General features: G+C 43.9%; 2 protein-coding genes across 8 annotated transcripts in view; both read left to right on the top strand.

Annotated features, from left to right (window-relative positions):
* LOC122759732 (myosin phosphatase Rho interacting protein) overlaps positions 1–10,424 on the top strand; it is a 42,318-nt gene extending 31,894 nt beyond the window's left edge. Inside the window, exons 16-25 of one of the 4 annotated variants that reach the window (XR_006358295.1) lie at positions 166–2,766; positions 6,284–6,431; positions 6,525–6,642; positions 6,914–7,073; positions 7,187–7,294; positions 7,490–7,576; positions 7,658–7,820; positions 8,288–8,373; positions 8,618–8,717; positions 9,414–10,424. Coding sequence is in view for 3 of the 4 variants with exons in the window: in XM_044014796.1 (XP_043870731.1) it covers positions 166–2,766; positions 6,284–6,431; positions 6,525–6,642; positions 6,914–7,073; positions 7,187–7,294; positions 7,490–7,576; positions 7,658–7,820; positions 8,288–8,373; positions 9,414–9,485 (3,543 nt within the window). In the remaining variant the exon portion in view is untranslated. The remainder of the gene's footprint in view (positions 1–165; positions 2,767–6,283; positions 6,432–6,524; positions 6,643–6,913; positions 7,074–7,186; positions 7,295–7,489; positions 7,577–7,657; positions 7,821–8,287; positions 8,374–8,617; positions 8,718–9,413) is intronic. The other 3 variants (XM_044014796.1, XM_044014797.1, XM_044014798.1) reach the window with 3 other exon arrangements.
* Positions 10,425–11,446: 1,022 nt separating this feature from the next.
* Positions 11,447–19,473, top strand: si:dkey-94l16.4 (transcription factor 20). Of its 4 annotated transcripts, none has more exons than XM_044014005.1 (6): positions 11,447–11,630; positions 13,379–16,083; positions 16,563–16,656; positions 17,083–17,132; positions 17,222–17,287; positions 17,564–19,473. In XM_044014005.1, the coding sequence occupies exons 2-5, from the start codon at positions 13,384–13,386 to the stop codon at positions 17,267–17,269; spliced, it is 2,892 nt and encodes a 963-aa protein (XP_043869940.1). In that variant the 5' UTR covers positions 11,447–11,630; positions 13,379–13,383; the 3' UTR covers positions 17,270–17,287; positions 17,564–19,473. The 4 variants fall into 4 exon arrangements, with proteins under 4 accessions (XP_043869940.1, XP_043869939.1, XP_043869942.1 ...); XM_044014004.1 differs by having other exon boundaries at positions 17,080–17,132; XM_044014007.1 differs by lacking the exons at positions 16,563–16,656; positions 17,222–17,287; positions 17,564–19,473.
* The last annotated feature ends 682 nt before the right edge of the window (positions 19,474–20,155 follow it).

Raw genomic sequence — 20,155 nt, 5'->3', positions numbered from 1 at the left:
TCATTTACATAATTTTTTCATGTGGGAATGGTATTTGTAATATCACTGTTTTATAGAAATTAATTGGAGCATAATGATTCTTAGATAACGCTAAAAAAAATGATTAGCAAGCTTTTTGTCTACCCCTGCTATGTGTTAACCAAATGTCTGGTCCCCTTTTCCAAGCTGGATCCCGCTTTGGGTCTGGAGGCTGATGTGTCGCCCCAGGCGAAGAGGCCTGAACTGGTTAGTTCTCAAGCACAGAGTTTAACAAAGAAGTACCAGGAGACCAAAGAGCTCCTGAAACTGCAAGAGCTGAAAAAGCGCAATATGCAGGCACAGCTTGGCCTCTCGCTTTCTCACCTCCCTGCCAAGGAACCTTCCTTTCCTGAACCCCAAAAACCACCCGTGTTGGAGGGCCCTCCTCCTGAACCTGTCCAAAAATCTGTGAGTGTCTTGGTCTTGGACAGCTCAGAGGCAATTCAAGAGCTAGAAGATTTAATTACTGGTAAATGCCTCACTTTAACGGAGCTGGGAAAAGTGTTGAAAGCCCGTAGTTGTAATCAAGAGCCGACAGAGAAGCGACAACTTCAGAAGCTCTTGGAGACCTGGAAGTACCAGCAGGAGGTAGAAAATGAACTGATCAAAAAGAGTTTAGCCAAGGCGGGAGAAAGCGTCAGAGAGTATGAAGCTCGTCTTCTCTCCATGGAGGGTCTGGTGGGGAAAGTCCAGAAGCAAAGTTTTGAAAGTCTGAAAAGCCCCTGTGGTCCCCTGTCAAAAATCAAAAACCATTCTGAGACGAATGAAATGACAGTCGCGATGCTCTCTCAGAGGGTTGAACTTTTAACGAATGACAACGGGGCTTTGAAACAACGATGTCAGGAAATAGTGAATCAGTTGACTGAGGCTGACAGGGAAATAGACAGGCTGAAAGCCGAGCTGATCAGTCAGTCTGGTGGCAAACAGCACCATCTGGTGGTGGAAGAGCTGAAAAGAGTGAAGGCCGAACTTGCCGAAAACCAAGCTACTGCAATAGACAGGGAATATTATGAGAGGGAGCTGAACGAGAAGTCCATGAGGCTCCACGAAGCTCTTGTCACGTTGGAGGAGCTTGGTAATTCCCTGAAAGACACAGAGAAGAAGCTGCAGTTGAAAGAGGCCACACTGAAAGGCCTGGGCTTCCCGACAGATTATGAGGACGAGGAGTCGCACCCTGAGAAAGAGCAACTCCAAGAGCTACTGGAAGCCTCGCATAGACAGATATCTGAAATGGAGGCAAACCTTCAGGCGACAGAGCAGCACTGCCTAGAACTGGAAGCTAGGAACAGTGAACTAATTGCACTAAACCAGGAATCTCGGAAAGTCAGTACAGAGAAGGTAGCAGAGGCAGAAAGCGAAATAAGAATGCTACAAGAGAAGTTAGAAATGGAGAAAGGTAGAAATGAAATGACAGCAATTGAATGCATTGAGTCAGGAGCAGAGCAGGTTGATGATAAAGGACTTACAGAGCAAGTAGTAGAACAGGTTGAGATGAAGACGAAGGCGATTCAGCAGGTTGTAGAGATGTTAGCAAAGGTAGACGTTAATGTAGAGAGATTGCTTAGAGGTTTAAAAAGCACTTTATTCGGTTCTTCGAAAGACGATCCGCTCTGTTTGAGTCAGAACAACATGAGGTTGGTAGTCGAGGCAGAGTTCTGGAGCCAGCTGTTGATTACCTCCGAAATGAACCCAGGGGAACTTAGTAGTGCCAGAAGTGTGGCAGAAAAGATGATTGCACAGAAGCGCTTGATGATCTCCATCAGTGGGGTTTGTCCACAAGCAGAACTTGACGGTGAGGCAGGGACAGAGCTAGATTTTGCATTCATGTACAGTTGGCTTGACAATGAAACAAATGCTCTGATTCTGAAAGAGTTGAGAGAGACGTTAGAGGCAAAGTCAGATGGTTTGAAGCTAATTGCATCCAGGGTGATGCAGGACAAAGATGGCGACATCCTCTCTATGGTTCTAGCAAGCTTTGAGTTCAGTCAAGAGCAGAAACAGCCCTCTGAATATTTGCATGACGCTCTCAAAGAAGCATTCATGACTTATGTGATTATTAGATCTAAGGTCCAGTGCGAGAAAGAGCTCAAGCTAAGGCAGACCGAAGTTCAGATTAGTAGCTTTGATTGTCCAAATTGTCCTAAATTAGGAGAAGTTGTCGATGATCTCCAGTCTAAACTCGCAGATCTTCAGAGTCAAATGTCGGAGGCTTCTTTGAAAATTGCTTCAGAGCCTCAAACTTTGATCCAGATCGAAGGGGAGCCCATTGACTCATTGGATAAAACCATTGAGCTACATGACATGATAGCAAGGCATAGGAAGGAGTTAAGAGAGGTCAAAGACCAGTACGAGCAGGAAGTTGAAAAGATGAGGCAGGAAGTAGCCAAGGCCAGTGAAACTCTGCGTGTCCACTCAGAGGAAAACGTGAAGGAGATCGACTCGTTGACCAGCTGCATGGAGAACCTCAAAAAGAAGCATGAGTTGGAGAGGACAAGCCTTGTGGAGCGGTTTGACCAGGAAATGGAAGAGCTGAGAAGCATGATGAGTCCGGTTGACCCCAACGCGGCCTTGACTGATGAGGACAAGGCGTCGCATCATGCCACGGCCCAAACTTCAACCCTGAAGCAACGCATTCAAGAGCTGGTGACCCAAGTCTCAGTCATGACTGAAGAGATGCGACGACGGGAAGAGCAGGGCGACGCCGCAACTCACCGACTGAAATACGAGAAAGACCTGGAAAAACTGAAGGTGGAAGCGCTCCTTGTCCTTGCCGTTCTCCCTCTGTGATGCCTTGTGTCCCCTTGTGGCATTCCCAGATCCCTCTTCCTTCCGCAACCCCTACTCCCCTCCCTAACCTTCCTAACGCTCTCGCTCTCACTTTCGTAAAAAAAAAAAAAAAACTCACTTTCCTTCTGTGTTGCATGAAAACGAAGCTAGTTTTAGGTTGATGTGATCTTTGGCGCTGTAGTAGTCGTGCACAGAGGAACACATTTCGTTGAAGCTTGGCCACCATAACTAGATGACTTTCAAGTAACTGATGCAGTAAAATTTGTACACAATTCAATGGAAGCTAATGGATAATTTCAGGCTAATGTACTAGCCTCCTCTGCTCTGAAATGAGTTCCTCTGTTGGTAGTTTAATGTGCTTATTATCCTAACCCTTTGACTTAACTACGCCTCATTTGAGTGTTAAGGGCAAAGAGTTGACCCTTGAGGAGCAATTGATTCTTAAAATCTTCCATAACTAAATTTCAATGGGTCCACTCTCTTTTCCTTTGACTGTCTCTACTAACAATGTCAATTTAATCCCCACTTTCTCTGAATGACATTTGATCATACATAACATTTCCATGATTTCAACTCAAGGTCTACAGTACGTTTTAGTTTTTCTAGCGCTTTCCTACGTCATCTCGAGTTGTTGGCTCAGTTGTGATGATAAGACCCGAGTATGTAACGTATGTGTTGTTCATAAAGCATAAAAAATTCCTCAACGTTTGAGACGGAAACTTAATTTGTTGATCGAAGCAGTCGAATGTGGTTGAAAGCTTTGTAAGACTCTAGTAAGTAGACCTTGACTTGGTCAGGAACAAAACGTGAACCTTCATATTTCATCATAAATGGCCAGTTCACCAAATGACTGAAATAATATGCTATTTCAGTTACCCACAATGATCTTTGGCCCCACAGTTAGTTTTGGTTTAAGTTGCACTCGTTTCCCCCTCGAAATTTAATGGGGATTTAAGGAATTTTGTTTGCGTACCATTTCACAGAAATAAAATTTTCCAAAACCAGTAGCATTTATTTATCATCATTCAAGTGGTGATGTGGCAAACAGTAGACCGATGAAAACCTCCACCATGGTCTCCTGACAAAACAAAGTGGTAAAATAATATGTTTGTACCAAAAAACAAGCAAGTATATCAAAAGGTCTGAAAATCTGCATAACTTGACGTGGTATGTCTGGAAATACTCTTTGTTTTTTGAGAGGACTGACCATTTCAAATGTAGTCCCATTCATTTGTTTTGTTAGCAACTTGTTAGCAGGATTCATACATGGTGTGTTTTGATCTTTTCCTTGCACTGGCAGTTTTTACTGGGATTAAAAAATGTTCCTAGCCAAGGTTTGGAAGATTTGATCCCCCCCAAAAGTTGACTTTCCTGCCACTTAAGTAGTACTATTTCAGATTAGGGCTGCAACTAGTAAATTGTCAACTATTTTGATAGATTTGAGTGTTTTTTTAGCGTAAAACTGATTGGCATTGTTCAGCATTTTCTGACATTTTGTGGACCATACAAGCACTCGATTAATTGATGATGAAAATAATGGTTAGTTGCAGCCCTGGTTCGGATTAAACTACATTATTTATCAAAGTCTGAATGGATAAAAAAGTGGTTGTGATTCAATGAAGTGGAGGCAAATTGTCACTTGGTTTGGTGGTTGTTTTTTCTTTGTCTTACCTTTGAAGAGAGAGAACAAATAGAGTGTAGTGATGTGTTGAGATTGTCGTGCTCAGCCGTGATCTGTGCTCTACTATAGCCTGAGCTGCTGCTAAGTAAAGCTGGTGTGATGTCAGAGCAGGAAGTTTACATTTGCTCTGTTGGAGGAAAACTTCTCACCGTCTCATAGTTGTTTCCTGGGTCTGAGCTCTCTGTGTGTGTGTGTGTGTGTGTGTGTGGGGTGGGGGGGGGTTATCCCTGTAAAAACACGCTGGGCCTCCATTTCCTCTGTTTGGCTGACAGAGGACAGAGGGAGAGGGAGGGCGACTCGGTCAGATTAGAGGCAGTGAATAGAGGACGGAAGCAGGGCTCAGGTTCTCTTTTGGTCTGGCTTCTGGAAAAGGCCGTTGTTTAATGTCTACGTGTGGAGTTTTGTGCCGCCGTAGTTGATGTAGCAGTGTTGTGGCTCTTCTGAAAGTTAAATTGACGATTATGTTTCTGCAACTTCCCCATCACCCAAAGACATTAAGATGGTAGAACTCCGTTAGAGATGAGCCGCTTGGTACGATATTCGGTATTGGTCCAATTCTGGTTGCTCTTTAACCCTTCTGTTGCCATCCTGCCGTCGCCAAGACCTTCTCATTTCCGTAACCCCGAGACCGTTTGTGATATCTAGAGTATTCAAAAACGATGCACTGGCAATCTGTCCAGGGTGTGACCCTGCTGCTGCTGCCATTCGCCCTATGTCAGCTGACATTGGCACAGCAGATAAAGCAGTATAAGATGGATGGATGGATACTGGAAAGCAGAGAAATAGAGCTTTAATTGCGTCCACATACTCGTCATTACGATAGAACGTCAGGACTTCCACAGAACGACCGTCCAATCGCAGACAAAAAAAGTGATATCGAGCCATTTGAGTTTCCCCGCCAAGTATTGCCAGAATATACACTCTGCCATCTGCTGGTCAAATGCAGTAACTCCACCTTATCTATGAACAGTACGATGCAAATTTTAAGTATTTCGATAAAATGAGACGTCACATGCTCACCTTGCCAAACAAATCCCAAATCTCAACTTGACCAGTTTAACTTTCTCGTGATTATTTGGTTTTGCCGAAAAAAATACCTTGTGTAGAAAAAGTAGAACATGAAGTGTAATTTTAGTAAAATATAAGTATAAAAAATTGCAGTACTCTATTAAATCATCATCTATTTTGATAAATTCGGTTTTATAGTTTATTTTCTAAGAATTAAAACGACCTTTCTTGATTTTTTTTTGCTCTATTTCTCAAAGAAATCATTCAAACTGACGAAATCTCGCGATGTGGATGAAACGAGACATTTGAGAATGTGAGTCTCTCAGCTGATCAGGAGTACATTATTTTATCTGGTTTAAATGACATAACTTCAAAGACTTGAGGGACAGGCAGATTAGGATTTGCCCCTAAACCAAGAGAGAGAACAAAGGAGGCGTCATTTGTATGAATTGGCAGATTAATAAATAACAATCAGCCAAAGTCAAGTGTGGTTGTTGTCCTGTTGAAAGGAACATGGCAGTTTACTTCTTACACGCTCTTCTCTCATCGCCTCTGCATTCCTTCAGTGTGTTGTGTATCCTGTCGTTGCTCCTCAAACCTTCTTTGTACTCACACAGGCTCCACTTGCTCGTGGCTAACAGGCTGTAGCTTGCAGGTGGAATAAATGGGTTGTTGCTGTTACCCTCTTACACTGAAGGACCCAGAGGTTCAGTTTTTCCTCCTTTGGGTCCCGTGTCTGCGTCTCGCCCTTTAAACTCACCGTCGCGCCGCGTTCCTCTTGTGTCTCAGGCCACGTGTGAGCGAGGCTTCGCCGCCATGGAGGAGTCCCACCAGAAGGTCATCGATGAGCTGCAGAGGAAACACCAGAGGGAGCTGGAGAACCTGCACGAGGAGAAGGAGAGGCTGCTGGCCGAGGAGACGGCGGCCACCATCGCTGGTAAACAAGCCGGAGAATAAACTTAATAAGACTTTAATTGACTTTTTAACTTGAAACTTAATTAATAACATGTCTCGTGTCTGGTGTTGACAGCGATAGAAGCGATGAAGAACGCCCATCGCTCGGAGCTGGAGAAGGAGCTGGACCGAGCTCGCAAGGCCAACAACAACGTGGAGAACGCAGACGTGGAGGAGATTCAGAGACAGCACGAGTACGTCTGTCACTCCCCTTTTCTTGAATCGATTCGGTTCCCGTTTTTTTGTTCGGCTTCGTCGGTGTGATCGGCTCAAAGTCACGAGAGACTGTCGTGGTCAAAGATTTGTGCAGAGATTAATTGAAATCAAGTACTTTTACGTGTCACTGAGTCTCAGCGCAGTTCAAAGACAAAGCACAGATGGACGTGATTATACCCCTTCACTGAAGTATAGATCCTTCATATAAATCACTGTTCAGGGTGTAACCTCAGTGTGTTTTTGCTTCAGGGAGGAGCTGTGTTCGCTGCACCGGGAGATCGAGGTCTTGTCGGAGCAGTATTCTCAGAAGTGCCTGGAGAACGCCCACCTGGCCCAGGCTCTGGAGGCCGAGAGGCAGGCCCTCAGGCAGTGTCAGAGGGAGAACCAGGAGCTCAACGCGCACAACCAGGTGCACACACACACACACACACACACACACACACACGTGTGCTTACCAAACACTCGCCCCCAGCGGACGCCGTTCTCGATCTGAATGAACGTATAAATAAAATGTGTCTGCAGGAGCTGAACAACCGTCTGGCGGCAGAGATCACAAAAATGCGATCGATGACGTCGGAGGACGGAGGCTCCGACACCACGATACCAGGGAAAGAGCTCTACGAGTTTGAGGTGAGGTGACCTTTATAAACTAAACTCTCCCCACACCAAAGCCCACAGAGAAAAACTGAGTTTTTAGCTCACTGGGACACATGATGTTAAATCGATGATTTTCTCTATGGGGTTTGGTTTCCAGTGAGAGAAAGCTGTCCTTTAAAGCAGTAAAATATAATAAAAGGTGCCTGATGAGATTGCTTTGGTTTGTAGGTGATGCTCAGGGTGAAGGAGTCTGAGGTTCAGTACCTGAAGCAGGAAATCAATTCCCTGAAGGACGAACTGCAAAGTGCTCAAAGAGTAAGTTCCAAATGTCCCTGAACGCTGCACTTCATCTGAACCCCGACTCACTGTAGCTCACCATGTGTGGACTGTGTGCAGGATAAGAAATACGCCACGGACAAGTACAAGGACATCTACACGGAGCTGAGCATCGTCAAGGCCAAAGCGGAGCGCGACCTGGGTCGACTCAGAGACCAGCTGCAGCTGGCACACGAGGCGCTCGGCGAGCCGTCGCTGGAGGAGGTGGAGCGGGGGGGATACGGTGAGAAGAGACTCTTTAACATTACTGTGTAAACATGGGTACGTGTAGCACAAATGGTAAATGGTCTGTATTTATGTAGCGCTTTTCTACTCGTGACGACCACTCAAAGCTGGGAATTGAACCCACAACCTCCCCAGTAGAAAGACAACTTTGTGTTGTGTTTGTCAAACCTGGAAATGCCGATGACCTCAAACGTCTCGTTTTTGTCCACAAATCAAAATGACTCAGTTTGAATGATTTCTTTATGTGGAGCAAAAAAATAATATATTAATAATAATATATAATATAATATATACTGGAAATATTCACATGTAAGAAGAATTGAAGAATCAAGAAATTGATTTTTGAAATAATGGATTTATTCCCCAGATCTGTCGAGTAGAGAAGTGAAAAGTGAAATGAATTGTCATGATTTGTCATTTTGTCGAATCGTCCGTTAACGAACCCGTTTTTCGTTTTTCTCCCAGACATCATGAAGTCCAAAAGCAACCCCGACATTCTTAAGATGGCGGCCGCCGCGGCCAAGCGCTCAGAGCGAACCATGAGGTCAAAGGTCAGTTGTTTTTAAAAAAATCCATCATTTTCCATCTGATCCTCGTCACCCACCGTGACAGAGCGGCTCCTGTTTCAACAGGAGTGATGCGCTGCCCTCTACAGGTCATGTGTAGAATCACACTCTGCTCTTGCTGAGCTGGAGTTTTCATGTTGATGACTGAATGAAATCAGTTTGTGATGTAAAACTCACTCACTCACACTCTGATGCTGGTGTGTTTTTCCCCGCCCCCCTTTGTCCTCAGTCTGAGAGTCATGATGATGATGATGATGATGATGATCCCTAGGACAGTTTGTCCTCATTGAGGACATGTAGTCCTCCGTCCTCTTCTTCTTCTTCTTTAGGTAAACAGACTTGTCCTCACCTGGTGAAGAACTGTGGGTTTTTAATGACTAAAACATTTATAAATCATAAAGTTTAGTCATTAAAACAAGAACAAGTGGTCTTGGCATGTGGTGGGTGATATAACTTACTGGACTACTGGATTCTGGATCTGTACAGAACCGTACCTGTTTATAGCTGTTACCATCTCACATAAACGTTTAATTGCATGGATGATAGAGTGTCTCACCAAATTTCGTCCAAGATGTTCACAGCTTAGACAGCCATGTCATTTCTTTTACAGTTTTGCCCATTGTAAAGGATTAGTATTTTTTAAAAGGTTTTGTGACGTCATCAGTGGGTAGATTCTCACCAAAATTGAATGGGAGCATAGTTGGATGATCACTTACCCATCATGAAAAACAGAACTGCACACAGGAAGTTGCACAGAAGGAAAAAAACTTACAGGTTTAGAGCAAAACTTAAGTTGATGGTAGAGTGTCAAATTTCATCCTAATCCAACATTCACAGTTTAGACAGCAGTATGATTTTTTATAAATGATTGGGACTTTTTGAAACTTTACAAAGGTTTTGTGACGTCAACAGTGGGTAGATTTTTTACTAAAATTGAATGGGCGTATACTTGAGTGATCACCTCGCGGTCATGAAAAATGAGCTCTGTGTCGTGACGTGAGTTTTTGTCTCTGTTCTCTCCGCAGAGTCTGAAGGAAGGACTGACGGCCGAGCAGAGACTCCACCTGTTTGAAAACAAAGACACCAAGGAGTTCTGACGACGACGGCGGCGGCGGCTGCGACGCGCCACGGCTGCATGTTCACAAGCCCTCACTATATTTTAGCTGTGTAATAAAAAAAAAAAAAAACGTATTTAGTAACACTACACACTGGTCACAAACACAGATCATATATTATGGTATGAAGTTTGAATTTCATGTCTAGAATTTGCATTCCATGCACTTCAGTTAACTGTGACGTTTGTTGTTTTTTTTTGTATTGATAATTGTGTTGCTGCCATGTCTTACTGTGTAAATACTGTTTTTAATTCATGCGTACACTAAAACTCTGACTGTGTAAGCTACTGTTTTAACTCTCTAGACTGTTGCTCGCCACAAATGTGATGTCTGACGACGACGCTGATGAGCGAGTTAACACTTAACAAAAACCCGCAAGGAATCAGGAGTCTTTGCGTTCCAAGGTCTGCACGTCAAGCGCTTTCCGTTACCGTGGCGACGCAGGAAGGAAGCTCGGCGGAAAACAAGTTACAGAAGAAAAATTATTTGCTCGTCCAGGCGTGGGGGGCGGGGACAAAGTAACCCCCCCCCCCGCCTTCCATGTCGCTTCACGGCGCCTGACAGTCATTCTCTTTTAAACCCTCGAGACGCCGCGGCTGAAACGCTTTCGGACGAGATTCACTGACTATAATTTAAATATATAAATAATGAAAATTTATATAGAGTTTTCTTGTGTTTTTTTCTCTCTCTCTCTCTCTCTCTCTGTTCTCTGCAATCATCAGTCCAGCTGTAAAGGAGTCGTTGGAGGTTTTGTTTGTAGTCTCGTTCAGTGGCAGTCCCTTTTGTATTTATTTAAAATGGTTTTTGTTTTTTTCCTCTCCTCACACATTCCCATTCCTCTGTTCTCTATTATTGTAAATATAAAGCAAATATACATCAACTGACTACAGGTTTATTAGCAATAAATATTTTTGCACCCTTTGTATTGAGAGAAGTTTTTTTTTTTATTCTGATGTAATTATTGAAATTCATGCCGCGTCGACTATAAAACCTAATTTGTAAACAAATGATTTTCACGAAAATTGGTGCACACATTAATCACGTCAGGACGGTCCAAGAAGTCAATGACCACTTAAGGCCGTAAATGGCCGTAAGTCCTACAGGAAGGTCGCCATCTTGGGTAGAGCGGCCAGTTGGTGAGTTCACTGTGGAAAAATCATATAAATCTAAAAAGAAAAAAAATCTTTTCTGAAAAACAAGTTGTGAAAATCTGGCAAACATTTGCATTCATTAACTGAACAAGGCAAACTGGAATATAAAGTGAAATAAAAAATGGTTTCAATAAGTAAATGACCAAAAATATGGTTTTACGGTAAAGTGCATTTCTACAATTATATATTTGACATCTCTTACAATATTTGACATCATTTCAAAATAAAGGTGACTTGATGAGTAGTGATTCAGAATAATAATAAAAAATGAATCCATAAATACCAAAAACAAACACTTTGTCTGGATTGAAGTTTCACAGCTGAACATCAACCTACACAATCCAGACCTTGGAAATACAAGCCAGACCAGGTTTTCTACTGTACTACAGTGAAATTAACCACTACCCAACTAACAATTTCTGGTTCCCAGAGCGTTCTCCTATCTTTACCTTTGTAGAACGTGATTTTGGTTGCAGGTAGATACAGGTGAGTTCTACTATCCTTGGTAACTTTTGACAATCAAAACACAAATGAATGATCAACAAACGGAACCAAACTGGACCCACCTAGCCCTCGCGGGAACCAGGCTGTAATGGTGTCGCTGCAGTCCAATAAAGAATATAAGTCTAACTGGAAAATTGTAATTGATTTTGCTTGTTTGTTTTGTCCGAACAAACCTTTAAGAGTAAAGACAACAAAGAAAAATATCAGATTTGGGTCACTTCAGCCTGTTGATGTGAACGTCGTCTGCCGGTTTTATTTTGAAGGGCTGAGAACGGAAGTGTGATTCTCCACCACTGCTCCACCAGAAGTGTGTTCCTGAAAAGTGTGAGGGTCTTTCTTTAATTCGGGGCTCTCTCCCCCGGCCGCTGTTACCGGGTAATTGTCGGGACGTGACCGGCTCGTGTGTCGGAGATGCAGCGGGAGACGAGATCTTAACGGGACAACAAAAAACGCTACGGTCTCTCCCGCCCGGGTAAGTTTGGATCCGCACCGCATTACCTCCGCTCTGCCTTTGTTTCACGCAGCCGGGCCTTGCCCCGATGCGTGCCGTTCTCTTTACTGGAAGGAGCGTGTCCGCCAAACTCCGTGCAAAGTTGTATTCAATTTGACAAAAACCATGATTGTTGACGGAGTAGTTCAACCGGTTTATAAGAATTTACACACATGCTTCCTGTTACTGTGCAATATTGAATTCGGAGTTAATGTTATAACAATAATACCCGATATGAAGTCAATTTTTTTTAAAAAGTGTCCTGTTGTAAACTAAAAAAGTTCGCAACAGCCCAAGTGGGAAGTAACGAACCGTGCGGACGAGTAAGCAACAAAATATGGTATTTTATTGTTTAAAAACTCCAAATAACAGTGTAAACCATGCCGAATTAAAGATGAACAATTATCGCATTATATAAGTAGTTAGAACTCGTTGAATTCTGTGTGATTGTCTTTTGCCGGTGAGAAAACCTTAAATTAGCAGGATGTTTATTGGAGTACGTCATTAAGGGAACGTTACCGGAGCTTAGCCGGGCCTAGCTGGCCAACGCTAGCTGTGGCTAAGGTAAGCTAACTGTCGTTTAGCCTCTCTGACCTGTCAACGTTCCAGGTGAAGTAGAGTTTGTCCGGAAAGGCTCTGATTTTAACAGCTTAAAAAACATCAAAACCTGAAACTTTTAATAATAATTACTGATGAACTTTTAAGTGTAATTTGTGAGTTAATCCCTGCCATGCCGTCAAAGATGTTGATGAAATACAAGCACGCGTCAGATTTTAAGCTAATGTCACCGTTAGGATATTAAAAAAAAATTTTTTCAAGCTGTTAAATCAAAGATTAAAGAACTAGAAAATACTAAACAAAGTGTGTTAATTATCTTATTAGTTTAACACAGTGAACTGTGACCTCGAGGATGAGTTTAGTCAATCTGTTCTGGAGCGATAAAGACAAAAAAAAAAACAAAAAAACTGCCGTTTTTAAACTGAATTCCATAAACATGTTCAGCAAATTTTAACCTAAATCTATAAAATAAATTGTGCATGTTTGTATGTTAACATCCACTGGTGTTAAAGGTCCAGTGTGAAACATTCAGTGACATAAACAGATTAGATTACCTGTTATTAGTAGATTACAGACTTTGAATGAAAATTGTTTGGTTTATTTGTCCTGAATTTGAGTCTTTTCTTGCGTAACTTTGCTGCCGTGTTTGTGTTTCAACATTAGAAGTCAGTAACTCAAGATTCAAGAATTCTTTATTGTCATTATGCATACACATACTTTAATGTAGTATTGTGTGTTTTTATGAGACACTGTTTGGAGTAATTTTACAGAGATGAGCAGCGGGTGGCGCTTTTTAGGTTTTTTCAGCTTGTTTTAAATGTGAGTATTTCCTGGTTTTTTGCTCCTTGTATAACAGAGAAATCATTGAAAATGATTCATTGTGGTTTGTGAAACACCTTTTATGGAACTTTTAAGTACTCTATTAATTGAGAAAACAATCGTTAGTCGCAGCCCTAATGTTAATAAAGAGCAATGGTAGCTGTTGACACACAATATTATCATCAAAATATTAATATCGGCCGATTATTAGCTTTTGTCCACAAACCAAAATCATTCAGTTTGAATGAATTCAACAAACCATAGTTTCCCTTCAGGTTTTACATGTTCATTAGGTGGTGTAACGTGGATTGAGTGGATAACTCATGTCTCTTTACTGTCTCCATCCTCTGCAGTTGTTATGGAGCAGCCACCTGGGAGCTTAGATGATCTACAGCCTCAAGACCTCTCCACCTCCAGCATCTCCACTGTGATCGACCTGACCAGGAAGGGCGAGGAATGTGTCCTGAATGCCACCTCCATAGACGGCCTGCGGGTGGTCAAGAGCCCCAGCTGGTTCCAGAACTCCGGTACAGGCAACCCGGGATTAGCCTTCTCTGAGACGGGCTCCTCAGACGTCACGCTCAGTTCAGGGGAACATATTCAACCAGACAATGCCTTCTCCCACACTACAGTCACCCTCTCCTACGTGAGCAGGTCTCATGTCTTTTCCACCCCAGACTCTCTGTCTCCGCCCATCAGCCGCTTCGCCCTCCACCCTTTGTGTGATTCGGATAAAGGGCTAGCGGAGAGCGGCTACTTACTGAACCAGCATTACTTGGAGCGGGTCGAGGGGCCAGTGGACCTCGCCGCTCAGCCAGAACTCTTGCAGTCATTGTCCCAGGCTTACACGGGACCAGAGGATGGCGGGGACATGTTTCTAACGCAGGACGTTCGTGAGCTGAATGGTGGAGCCGTTAGCAGTGGCGGGGACGTGGAAAATGGAACGCAAGGTGAAGAGGAAGTGGAAAGCAGCGGTTCTTGGGAAAACTGTCGGGGTTTGGAGAACGGTCAAGCTGACAGCCGGTCGAGTGCAGGGGTTTGCAACGGCTCCTCCCCGGAGACGCTTGTTCCTGCAGCGGTGGAGGATGAGGAGCAGGACGGCTCCGATGTGGTCTTCCTCATGTCTAACCGACAAGACCCGACGGTCGCTATGGATGCAGTGGCTGCTAAAGACTCTCATTCCCTGAACAGGGAGTATGTCAGTCCTCTGGAGGACCCCGTGTCCCCCTCTGCTACCTCACTGGACGATGTGGAGGACGAGTTCCTCCTGCCTCAGGCCTCCAGCTCACCCAGCGGCGACAACTCTTACCTGGAGACTGCAGAGGACGCTGCGTTGGACGGCTTGAGCACAAACGGCACCATTGAGCTCAGCTTTGACACCAGCGCTAACGGCACAAGGTTGGATTCGAGCTGCGAGAACGAGCCGCAGGTGCTCAGACAGAAGGCGCCAGTGGAGTTGATTGATTTGACAGAGGACGATGAGAAACCCGCGACTGTCGTTCCTCACATGAACGGGAACGTGAAGGCACTACAGAGGACTTTGAGTGAAAGAAAGCTCCCGGTGCGCTCCGGCAGAGGGATGCGGCTGGAGGCCATAGTTATGAACATCAACTCCAGCAAGTATAAAGTGTCAGGATGCATACGCACCAAGAAGAAAGCCAGAGCTTCCCCGTCAACCGCGAGCAATTCCAACGTAGCCCGTCCCAAGAGGAAGAACAACAACAACAACAACAACAACAACAACCAGAAAGTCAGCAAAAGGAGAAGCAGAGCAAGGGCGTCGCTCTCGGTGAAAACGACCAAACAAAAATCAGGAACTCCAGTGAAAAGAGACAAAAATCTAAACGCTAACACTGACAGTAAAGACTCTACCTCTGATTCTGAAATCCTCAGTAGTCCACTAAAGTCACACAGCAGCACACCTCAGAAAAGTCCTCCGTTTTCAGTGCACAAAAAAAGGTCGAGAAAAGAGCTGGATGGTGTTTCACATTCTGAGAGCTCGCCAGAAAAGACGCCCACGCGGTCGAGGACAAAACGCTCATCGCAGTCTTGTCCTCACTCTGCTGTCAACAAGACAAACCTGGAACCCGAACCCTCGAGGTTGTCCCCGCCTCCTTCACCACCACCACCACCGCCTTCATCAAATTCTCCAAAGAAAAGTCGAGGCAAAGCCAAAAGTCAGGCTGCAGAGAACGGAACACCTCCCACTGCCAAGACGAAGGCGGCTCGTACTCCAAAGAGGAGGCGGAACAAACCCAGAGGCAGGCAGCTGCCGCCGTCGTCCATGTTCTCTCCCAAGGAGCCGGAGATCAAGCTGAAGTACGTCAACTACAAGGAGGAGAAACGAGACCCGAGGTTGGACGGTTTCTCTCCGTTCATACACCTGGAGCGCCGGCAGTCGTCGCCGTCACTGTGCACTGTCATCAACTATCCCGAGGAAGTGCGGACGCAACCTAAGAAGGGTCAGCAGCCGCAGCTGGCTCTCTCCACTGACTTCATCTCTGCAGCCATACCCAGCACTTCCTGTGTGCAGCTGGGCCGGGCGTCCACACGCGGCCAGCACCAGCGCGCTTTCGTCTGCTGCCTGTGTGGACAGTCGGCCAACGCCATGGACCTGGGCGACCTCCACGGCCCTTACTACCCCGAGGGTTACCAGAAAAATGCCAAAACACCAGCCAGCACGTCAGGCCTCAAGGAGGACGGCGGCGGTGGCGGCGGCGGCTACAGCGACACCGACTCGTCGTCCTGCAGCGTCAGACGCAGGACGAGGAGGAAGCGCGCCGTCCCGCCCGCGCTGCGCTCGTTCAGGACCGGAGCTCAGCTGAAGCAGAGTCAGCGGTGGAGCGGCGGGGACGGCACCGACAGCCCCGCGGCGAAGCGGGCTCACTCCGTCGCCGGCGGCGAGGACATAGAGGACTGGTACAGCGCCCCTGTTCTGCTGCTGGAGCCCTGCGAGTACTGGCTCCATGAAGACTGCGCCATCTGGTCAGCAGGCGTGTTCCTGGTCAAGGGCAAAGTCTACGGTCTGGAGGAGGCGGTGAAGGCCGCGCACGAGACGGTAAAAGTGCACCTTCGGCTCGTCACACGTGACACACTCTGTGACGCAATACGACGTGTTTATTCTAATATATATATATATATATATATATATATATATATATATATATATATATATATATATATATATATATATATATATATATAATATTAGATAATTATTTATAAGCCATATCACACAGAAATGCCACTAAGTTTAAGTTATTAAGCCCTCGTATTGACTTTATTTGATCTCAAAACTGTCTTCTTTCTTATAAATGGTAAATAAATAGTATGATTTAGCGTCTTAAATGTGAATATTTTCTTTGCTACATATAAAAAAGCGATCACTTAAAACTCAATAAAAAGACATTAGTGAACGTTTCGTGGACCAAGCGGTTACCGGATTTATCGGCAAAGTGATTTTTAACAGATGAATCCGTCCTGAAAACAATCATCGGCTGCAAACTTCTTAAAAACAACTGTGGTGTCATGATTCAGGTGTGTTCAGCGTGTCGGGATCCCGGGGCGTCACTGGGCTGCTTCTTCAAAGGTTGTCCCAACAAGTACCACTACAGGTGTGCTCTGGAGTCAGGTACGTCCGCACTAAAAATCCCCTTTGAGGTTCACCGAGCATCTAGTAGCATCCAGTAGGGGGCAAAAACAACTTATCACTACATTCTATCATGAGATCGAGATGATGGATATTTAACAGAATCAGTAAGTTCTTGCAACTAAAACTCATCTGTTTGTGCGTTAAAGTTCTTCTCGAGAACAAACTTGAGGGAATCATTTCAAACGTGGCTCGAATAGTCAACGTTTAGATGATTTTTCTCATTCCTAAATTTAACCTTGAATGTTCCCACGGCTGCGGCGAGTTCAGCGTGAACGCCTCTTGACTTGCGTCTGTAAACGGCTAAAGGTGTGAATGTGAGCGTGTAGGTGGTGTCAATGGTGGTGTCGATGGTGGTGGTGTGGAATGAGTCTGTGCTTGACTTCTGTGTTCTCCATGTTCCAGCAGAGTGTGTTCTCATCGAGGAAAACTTCTCCATGAAGTGTAAAAAGCACAAGGTGAGAATAAATAAATAAAATGTACTTTACTGAAAAATCTCTGGTGACAAAAGTTCCACTCCAGCTGAAATTGTGTGTTTTTTCCTCAGAACAAGACGTTGAAAGGCGCTTCAGGGACGAGATGGGACGACAGGTGACAGAATGAACGTCAGCAGGTGAGGAAACGCTCGCTGGGGTTCAGGGTTTTCCCTTTTACACGTTTTTTTAAGTAGATTCTTTAAGGTGATTGATTTAAGTGATTTTGAACGGAAACGTTTAAAAAAGAAAAACTCAAATCCATCTCTAGAGTTTACAGAGAATAATCTAAAAATGAGAAATTAGCGTCAAATTTATTGTGACGTGATTGGCTGATCAGTGTGAACAGGTGTACCTAATAAAGTGGCCTGAAACTTGCTTGTTTTTTCTCTTATTTTGAAATCTTTCTCTTGCAGACGTCCGGCTGTGACCTCCTCTCCTGGTAACCATGGCGACGGTTCTCACCAATCGACAGCCAGCACCCGTAAACCTTAACTCCGCCCACTCTGCTCTGCAGCCATCCAACCACAGAAGGGTTAGGGTTAGCGCGGAGTCAGTCCAGCGTGTGGCGCTGTTGTCACATCGCAGCGAACTCTGTCGTATGTGCAGTTATTTATAAAGTTTGATTTTTCTGGATCCGATATGAGTAATAATAATAATCAAAGATATTTAATTTTCTAAGTATTTGATTCTATTTGGTTTATTTATTCCGGAAGTTTCTCGTTTTTGCGAACTTTGATTGTTTTTAAGTTATTGATGATCGCACGTCGTCAACAAGGCGAGGTTTTTTTCGGATTTCACAATCGTCGTTTTCTCCGCAGTCGTCGCGTTTGAATGTACTTTCTGTGTGTGTGTGTGTGTGTGTGTGTGTGTGTGTGTGTGTGTGTGTGTGTGTGTGTGTGTGTGTGTGTGTGTGTGTGTGTGTGTGTGTGTGTGTGTGTGTGTGTGTGTGTGTGGTCCTCTGCTACGTCCAACATCACCATAGCGATCACAAGTGGCAACAGTTTAAAATGGCGGCGACGAAAAACAACGAAATGTAGTGATTTTTTTAAATTCAATTTAAAATCTGGTTGTTTTTGTTTAACAAAATAAATAATTTGTCAATCAAGTAGATTAATCAATTCATGTTTTGTATTAGTTTTTTTATGCATTGATCACTTCTGATTGATTGAATGTACGACATTTCAAATCAAAATAATTATTTCATCCTGTGATTTAATCACTTTCACTTGGGTTCACAGGCCGTTCATTTAAAAACTATTCATGCATATGGGACGTTGGTTTCCATGGTAACGTTGAGTCACCGTCGAGAACCAGCTCGAGACGTGAACCATGGTTTGTAAACCGCAACCAAACTCCATTGAGAAAATCTGTGTTTTTAGCTCATGGCGTCACACAGGCTGCCGGTGTAGCGCTGCCTCGTGTGGTCAGTTTGTGTCACTGAGGTGAATCTAAAGAAAGAGTTCTAAGCACTGAATTCACACAGTGACATTTATGAACTTACTGACGGAGGCAGCAGTGGATCGACCGCTCCTGGTTGCTGTGATGTAAAAATGGAGTTTTAACCGCATTTAAAAAAACAACAGAACGAACCTTTAAGATTTCTGCTGCGTGATATTTTTTCTGCTTCTGTCACTAACGTGTGGCGCAAAGACAAATCAGAGGACGTCGTCCCGGCGACTGAAGGCAGCTGTCAATCAGTGTTTGTGACGCAGCTTCACACTGACTCACACTGAGCTTGGGTCCAGGTGTGTTCGCACCTGTGCGGTCATGTGTGAAGGTGCTGCAGGCGTCAGCTTGTATGTTTGTTTTTTGTGTGAATGTGATTTCCCCTCTCTGTACCTCACGATGCTGCCACTAGGGGCAGTGTTGTGCCGTGTAAGGCCTGTTTGAACCACAGTGTCACTGATGAACCACACCTTTTTTTTTTCTTTTTTTTTTAATTTGTGCCACTGTTAATGTTTTTATTGTCATTAAATACATTTTAGTTTTTTTAACAGAGAGGTTTGTCAGAGCCTGAGATTTTTATACCAAAATACATGTTTTATTCTGGCTTTTTTTTTTGTCCATGTGTTTAATCTCAGGGCTGGTTGTATTTGTTGTTTTCATTTCTCATCATCACATTCCTCCTTGTCTTCTTCACGTCTGTCAGCATTGCCGCCGCAGTTTTAGGGTTTATAACTTCAGATTAGGACTGCCAATCTGTGTCACTTTTCTTTTTTTTTTATTTTAAATTTAATCTGTGGCAGCATTTTGTACCGTCTTTGTTCACCTCGGAGAACGAGAGGGGTCGTATAATTGTCAAAAATAAATATTTTGTTCAATGTTTTGTGGGTTTTTCTGCAAGAGAATTGATTTACTGTCACATCACGTGGTTTTAATCTTAATCTAGACGTGTTGACTGTTTCTCACCTGGTTTATCATCGGCAAATATGTCGGTCAATGTTGAGTTTCAGCCATTAAAAATGAAATAAATCTGCTTCCACTTCAAGAGGAGATGTTACAACCTGATCTAACAGCCTCGTAATGCTCCTCCTATTTTAATACTAATGTAGTGGATGACGTAGCCTCTTTTCTGTTAGCCAGGTAAGTGCGAGCAGTTAGCCTCAGTAGCTAAAGGCACCAGTATTTCTACAACAAATAGTATAAAGTGAATTGAAATGTTGATGAAAGTGTGTACTATTAAGAGCTAATGCTAAGAACTGTAAGTTATTAATGAAACTGAGTTTGAGCCACCATCTAACATTTAAAGGTCAATTGATTTAAAGTCGTTGGATCAATAGCGGCAAACAACCACTGGGTGGCGATTGTAGTTTATACCAGATTTTCTGTCAAAAAAACAAACAGAAAAAGTCACAAAACCAAACAAGAATTCTCATTTTATTGACTAAATCTACGGGAAGACAGTTGTATTGCAAAGACAGAAGAACCGGCGCTGTGGTTAATTCACGGCAAACAAAAATGATGATGCGTTTAAGTACGTCACTGGACAGAGAGACACATAGAGC

This window comes from Solea senegalensis, linkage group LG18, assembly GCF_019176455.1.
Source record: "Solea senegalensis isolate Sse05_10M linkage group LG18, IFAPA_SoseM_1, whole genome shotgun sequence".
Taxonomy (NCBI): Eukaryota; Metazoa; Chordata; class Actinopteri; order Pleuronectiformes; family Soleidae; genus Solea; species Solea senegalensis.
The sequence above is the reverse complement of the archived record's forward strand: the minus strand, read 5'-3'. Positions and strand labels throughout refer to the sequence as shown.

Excerpts from the sequence above, each read along its gene's own strand:
- si:dkey-94l16.4 (XM_044014004.1), top strand. The coding sequence starts at position 13,384 with ATGGAGCAGCCACCTGGGAGCTTAGATGATCTACAGCCTCAAGACCTC. Across the intron at positions 16,084-16,562 it reads TGAAGGCCGCGCACGAGACG|GTGTGTTCAGCGTGTCGGGA; the intron begins GTAAAAGTGCAC and ends GTCATGATTCAG. Across the intron at positions 16,657-17,079 it reads CAGGTGTGCTCTGGAGTCAG|CAGAGTGTGTTCTCATCGAG; the intron begins GTACGTCCGCAC and ends TCCATGTTCCAG.